The sequence below is a fragment of the Zea mays genome, chromosome 10 (assembly GCF_902167145.1).
Source record: "Zea mays cultivar B73 chromosome 10, Zm-B73-REFERENCE-NAM-5.0, whole genome shotgun sequence".
Classification (NCBI taxonomy): domain Eukaryota; kingdom Viridiplantae; phylum Streptophyta; class Magnoliopsida; order Poales; family Poaceae; genus Zea; species Zea mays.
The window spans coordinates 50,675,751-50,683,075 of NC_050105.1; the positions used below are offsets into that span (position 1 = coordinate 50,675,751).

At 41.1% G+C, this 7,325-nt stretch overlaps 1 protein-coding gene across 1 annotated transcript; it reads right to left on the reverse strand.

Annotated features, from left to right (window-relative positions):
• Positions 1-1,538: 1,538 nt before the first annotated feature.
• Positions 1,539-3,085, reverse strand: LOC109942805 (long chain acyl-CoA synthetase 8-like). The gene is made up of 3 exons (XM_020545355.1): positions 3,002-3,085; positions 2,038-2,211; positions 1,539-1,619 (listed from the first exon to the last, which is right to left on the reverse strand). The coding sequence occupies exons 1-3, from the start codon at positions 3,083-3,085 to the stop codon at positions 1,539-1,541; spliced, it is 339 nt and encodes a 112-aa protein (XP_020400944.1).
• Between the last annotated feature and the right edge of the window lie 4,240 nt (positions 3,086-7,325).

The window sequence follows — 7,325 nt, forward strand, 5'->3', positions numbered from 1 at the left end:
GATTTAGAGATTCAACCCCCTTCTTTCTTCTTCTTTTCCTTTTTTTCTTTTCTTTTCTTTTTTTTTTGCAGGGGCCTAAACCCTTTTTTCACTATGACAACCCAAACAATAAGGATATTGCTAACAACCCCTTCAAATCAGATTTAACAAATCTTGTTAATATAGAAAGTCTAGAAATCTCTACAATGATTGCGAAGCGCTCAGAATGAATTTTGAGACAAGGTCAGATCCGTTGGAAAGAAGATAAGATAAGCTTTCCAGATTGTATTTAAACTTCCAAAGCGGACATGAGATGTATCTGTGGTGGCAAAAACGAACCAGAGATGTTTATGGTGATGGTGGATCTCGTGGTGACCAAAACGTGGTAGAACTCAAAACTCTAAAGGAATAAACTAAGACCAGCAACTCGACACAACCGATGCAACCAAAAACTCAACAAGCCCTAGCTAAGTAGTAATAGTAAATGCTCAATGGTTTATAGGATTGCGGTAAAGCTAATCTACTATTTTTTTGGCTTTTCTGGACTATAGGAGATAAGAAAATAGCGAAGAAAAGTAAATCTCTCACCGATAAACCTTACTCTGATTACCAACTGATGTACACCCGTTGGGTGATTGCCCGATCTTTCGATGGGAGGGTGTGGAATAACTCGATTGGGGGAGGAGACGACGTTCACGACCCGATTGGGGGAGGAGAAGACGGGCGGCTGAACCAGCACGCGCGCTTACAAGCAAGTAGCGAGAGCTAAACTTGATCTAAAAAACCCGCTGTTCTTGGTGGCAGCTAGGGGGTTTATAAATATCACTACAGGAAACTGGTTAAAGAACGTGGGTGACAAACCGTCAAACTTAATGTAATAAGCCGTCGAACTTACCGTAAGAACGTGGGTTTACCGACGAATATAGCCGACGGCGATTTTTTGACGAACTTACAGAAGTAAGTTCGACGGCCCCGTCGAACTTAACATTAAGAACGTGGGTACCGTCGAACTTAACATTAAGAACGTGGGTACCGTCGAACTTAACATTAAGAACATGCGTTTTTAAGTTCGACGGGGGCCGTCGAATTTTTTCCAATAAGTTCGTGGGTACCCACGTTCTTACAGTTAAGTTCGATGGGGCCCAGTGGCCGTCGAACTTATGTGTCATGCGTGGGTCTGCGAGGACTGCACATTAAGTTCGACGGTACCCACGTTCTTAACATTAAGAATGTGGGTACCCACGTTCTTAACCTTTTTCCAGAAAAAAAATAAAAATACAGAAATGAAAAATTAGACACACATAATATCACATGCAACACATAATATCACATACAATACAGATTTCAAACAAATTGATATATGTTCATATCACAAATTCACACAAGTCCAAATATATAAGTTCACAGAATATCACATACAATACAGTTAGTCCTATAGCCTTTTGTTGTACTGTGTCCGCTAACCACTACCTCTCCTCTCGACATCGGATAATCAGAACCCCTTATTGATGCAAGATTCCGTTAGGTGTAACCCTACGCACCCACCAGAGGAATCACCCTCAATTCCCCTCAATTGATGCAAGATTCCGCTTATATGCAAAATCAAACAGCTTTTTTGTGAGGCCACCCTTCTCACCAACCTGGAAAGAGAATTCAAAACGTTAATTTTAACAATGAAAAAAAGTTGATTGCTTACAAATGATCCCACATGATTAATGCCATTGAAAGCAGTTATATGTGTTATTAAAAATCATTGTGGAAATCTAATTCAAAGAAGCATGGTTATCTGTATAACAAAGATATGTTACAATAGGGAGGTACTCAAAATATAAAACTTGCTCAAGTTATGTGCCACTTTTATCAACTGGTCATAGTTGTATCACAAAGAGTTGAGCACAAGGGAATGACTATACAAAGCCTCAGTAGATTGGTGTCAATACTATATTATCCAAACAAAGCCTCAGTGGGTTATTATTACCATATACGTAGAATATTGTAATGGTAACAATGCTAATCAATGACATTGGTAGAAATATAAAATTCAGGAAATAAACTCACTTTCTTAAACACTACATCTCTGATACGATCCAAAATTGCAGGAACTGAAATTATAAGAGTAGGATTCAGTACATAAACATCTCCATTTGTCCCCTTCTTAATCTTGTTCGATGTATCAGTCATAGTCAATGTTGAACCATATCCAATGGCAGTACCAGAAGCTATCATGACAGTCTGGATTGACAACATGTCAACATCATATCATTAAAGATAGCGACAACTCTTGTAAAACTACATGTTTATGAGTTAAAATATACATCACCTCTCCTGCTAGTTCAAGGATCCTAACCAGTCCTCACTTGACACCATGAGTGCCATCAAAATTGCACAGGTCAACCTGAGAACAAATCTTCACTGAATGTGTCTGCAAAATAACCCCAACATCATAAGATGAATGTACAATTTTGATGTCTTTAATTCCAAGAAATGTAAAATGTGTGAATGCTACATTAGCATAAAAGAAATGGCAGTCCAAAGAGTGTACCCTAATCTAAGGGTCCAACTTTCCCAAACAAATAGATAGAAAAAATAAACCATAAAAACAATACAATTCTCATAAGAGTGAAGTTGTAAAACCAAAACATATCACCACAACCATAAATTATCACCTAAAATAAAAGTGAAATCAATTTATCTGCTATATTATAATAATTACATAAGTGTCATATTGTAAGATGTCATAAAACCCTACATACAATGTCTCCTAATTCAATAACACAAACATCGGCTGGACAGGTCTGCCCATCCACAAGAACTAAAGACACTGACTGTATTCACTATTTTATTTCATTAGTGACATGAGGAACAACCTAGATATTTGAAACCATAGGTATTTTAGATTACTAGAAAAAAATAGTGCCCTATCGGGCGCTGTCCCAATCTCCTCAGCGCTTTCTTTAGTCCCTGCAATCTGAAAGTGCAAATCTGAAAGTGCAACAGTAATGCAAAGCAAAACTACACATACCCTGTTAAGGTCATGTGTCTCCAATTTAGGCAATGGAGCAGGCATGAACATGGACCACATCTCCCTTTTGAAGCCTATGTACATAGCCACTTCAAAATAGTAGTAATAAGTGGCGACGGTGTACCAAAAGGAATGGCTGCAACTGTGACACCAAAAGGCATGCATCCCTCTCTTTGCAACTCAACATGCTTGCTAGCACTGAAAATCTGTGAAACTGTCTATGTTTGGTGCCCTTTAAACCTTGATATCAAGAATAACATATGACTGTCATAGAAGCAAATAACTGATGAATTCTCTATTAGCAAAAGCACAACATTATCAAACACCAACACTAGCTTTAGCAGATTCAGTTAAAAGAGAGCAAATATTACAACAGAGTGACTTGCAGCATTTCATTCCTCTGGCTTCAGAAACACTTAATTAATAAACAAGGAAACAACAAGTTTATAAACAGAGACTCCAAAAACTACAAATAAAGAGATTCAAAAACATGCCAATTTCCCCTAATTTCCAAGAGTTCACTTAAAGAAATTTTACAGTCTTCCACAGTTGAAAATTGGCAGCTCAATTTAGCCTGTAGAGATGACTGATGATATTCGCCCGCAACTCTACGTTCTAATAACTTCACCATGCATGACCTACCATCTGAGTAACGACTCTACTAATATTTGAATAGTTTGAATAGCACGAGAAATAGCACATTTAATATTCCTGTTTTCCTGCTTTATATGCACATTTCAAGAATTTACAAGTGATACTACAAGGTTTAATTTGTCCATGTTACTCACGATAACTGCATACCAAGGGCTTCTATTTGCATAAATAAATGTTATTCCGTGCAACCCACAATAGGCAAATTTTAAACTCAAACCACATAATACAACTATGATTTTCATCAAGGGAAAATTATACAGCTAAGCAAACATGTTGGGTTAGCCATTTCTAAGCACAAATCAATTATATTATCGTATTGTTCATTAATTTTGAATTAAGACAAATATTGTATGGCTGCCTTAAACCATTCAGGAAATAAACATTGCATGATTAAGCATAAGCAAACCATGAAGAGTAAGAAGTAGCACACAGCTGCACATTATATCATTTATGTAACACGTAACGATAGATGTCCTGTATTTTTCACCTTTATCAATGACACACCACCTTCACATAAGCTATGTCTTTGGACAGGACTATTTAGAACTGTGAAACAAAACTATAAGCATGCAATCTGTACATATCCATGGCAACAGATATCTTAAATTCAATTTGATACTTGAGATCACTTCATTCTTTATACCTACAACCCCAAACAAAGCCATTTAAAACAATAATACATCTCAATGTAAATGTACGGAAATCATTATTCATTTCGGGGTAATTTTCAAACATCGTTTTCATGGTCAGGCTAACCATAAAAAATCGCTTTCAAACAGCACATGAAATGGACATAACCTATGGTGGATACTAAGAGAACATAAGCTTTACCCTTAATGATATGACCACAAACAGTTTCACGCACCAGAATAAAGATAATGGACACATTTCAGTTGAGCACCACTTGAAATGAACAAGTAATTCAAGCTAGCATATTCTAGCAACCTTTTACAGTAACACCACCACTAACTACTGAAGGTTGGTTGTTCAAACCAATCCAGGCCAGTAATATAGAACATTGTGCAGGAACACCTTATTGTGCGATTCAGGAAAATGTTGTCACTCGTATCAGTGATTAGGCTTGAGGCTTATCCGAAGCTACAACAACGCAAGACTGTTCCAGAGAAATTTCACGCCTATCAAACAAGTCGCGCAGTCTCTATAGAAGGAAGCCTGAAAGAAAGAAAAAAAACCGGAGCTGACGATCCATCAGCCTATTTTCAGTATTCAGTTAAACCTTTCACGCCTAAAATTTCAGTAGAACCAACAGGTTGTGTAGGACTCGTACCCTGGACCAGGAGGTGGGTGCTCTCACGTACGGTTTCGCCCTTCTATAATCTAGTGGTAGGGAATCCACGATCACAATGTCTTCCTTAAACGACTCCTTGAAGTGGTTGACGTCGAATATATCTCTAAACTCGCTATACATCATCATAAAAAAACAAAACAAATACTGCCCGTCAGTCTACCTGCAGTTTCTTAATGTTGATTCCAGAACAGCTAGATAGAGTTAACTGACCTTGGGTCGGTCCAGAATGACTGATGATCAAGAGTAGGGATCACCTCGCGGAGCCGCCATGGCAGCCGCGCGGAAGGGGGACGGGCCGGAGACGGGCAAGGATGGGAGCGAGACGTGGCGGAGGTCCACCTCGCTGAAGGTGAAGACGGGCCGTCACCTTAACCCCAGCGGCGAGGGAGCGTTGACGCGGTCCGGCGGTGCGGGTTCGGAGGTCCGGCGGCGCGGGTCCGGCGGCGGCGGCGTGGAGGGGATGAGAGTGTGTGAGAGAGTGAGAGTCTGAGAGACGGTGAGATAGACCAGTCCTTAGGGTTTTGTTTTTTTTAGTTAAGTTCGACGGTTTCCTGCTAGCCCACGAACTTAAATTAAAAACGTGGGTACCCACGTTCTTCGTCCAACTCATGAACTTAACTCAAATAAGAACGTCGGTACCCACGTTCTTAGTTTGCCCCACGAACTTTTATCAGTTTCTTGTAGTGTATGGGAGGACGACCACAAGGGTATTGGGGTCGTGCTGCAACCCTAGGATGCGTCCCTAATGGACCCAACTTGATACACGACCCATTGGGCCAAAATAGGGTCACGCAGCACCATGGCCAAAAAAGGCAGGAAATGTCTCGGTAAGGAAACAATGATTACGGTGGCCTTAGAACAGATATGACTATAATTTCGGATCCATATGAAAGTAGACTTGATAAGCTTTCCATGTTGTGCTTGAACATTCCAATCCGAGCCCGCATGTGACCGTGGTGACCGTCACAAGTTGGTGTTCTTCTGCAGTCCGAATCCAGCATGTTCAAATCTTTTTCCCTTTCGGTCTTCTCCCTGGTTCCTAAGAAAAACAAGAGTGCACGGGTCTCCATGGTATAAATATGATGGACATGCACTCAAGAGTGTAATCACCTGATGGTTGAGTTGACGAGCACGAGCGCGAGTAATGGGACCAGAAGTAATGGGACCAGAAATTGGTACTTGTATTAGCATAAATGTATCAGTAGTGTGGATGTCTTCATCACCCAATGAATCCTCAACCCCTAAAGACAGAATCCTGATCTCTAAAGCATGGACTGACGACGAAATGCTGATCTCTAAAGCATAAGACGAAGATAAACCAACGATTTCTAAAAAGCATGAGATGAAGACTTTGAGTGGATTATTTTCAGTATTCCACTCAAAGCTCGGGGGCTACACCCAATGCATCCTCAACCCCTAAGGACAAAATGTTGATCTCCAAAGCATAAGCTGGTAACCGAGCACTAATTCCTGAAGTATAAAGTGAAGACCGTTGAAAGAGCTGAAGAAGGATAGCAGAAGTTTGTTTTTACCGGATTGATTAGAGTTCAGAAGCAATAATTCGACAGGTGCACTTTCAGAGCATCCACGATCTAAAATCAAAACTGCAAGCTGGACCTAAAATCTTTGGGCCGATTGTTTCAAAATCAACTCAAAGATTGGGGGCTTGTGGGGGACAGATATCCCCTGGGTCCACTAGAAGGCTAGAAGGCCTCGCGAAAGACTCTGGGCCCATTACTTCGCAAGGCCATCCCTTTGTGGGCCAGGGGAGGAATCACTGGCTGAATGGATCGACGCAAGATTGGACAGACTCAAGCCGAGACGACTCCTTGGGTTTAAACATTATCCGCAGCATTGATCCGATTCTCCCGCGCAGCGCCCTCAGACGTCGGAACTAAACGAGGATAAGTCGGCAGGATAATAGGAAGATAAGTTCGGTCGGTTCACTATTACTTAGGAGCACATAGTTATCATACCCGCATGTAACGCCCCACGACCGAGTATATAAGGCCTAGGGGGCACCCCATCAAAAGACAGGTCAATCATTAGCCATCTACTCCATTCTCTAGCATCCTTCGAACTAGAAAATCCCCCTGTAATCTCACCACATAAAGATCCACACCAGGAAGTAGGGTGTTACGCCTCTCCAAGCGGCCCGAACCTGTATAAAATTGTCCATCGTCTCTCATGCGCCTAGCACGAACCATCGAGCTATAGTAGGTAACACCGTCCTACCCAAAAGCACCTCGAGGAGTAACCCCGAGTGTGCGGTCGGGTCCCAAACACCGACAGTCATTACACAAACGCGGTTGTCACGGTCTCGCAAGACTCTCGCCCCACTCGGTACAATTACAACGGCTC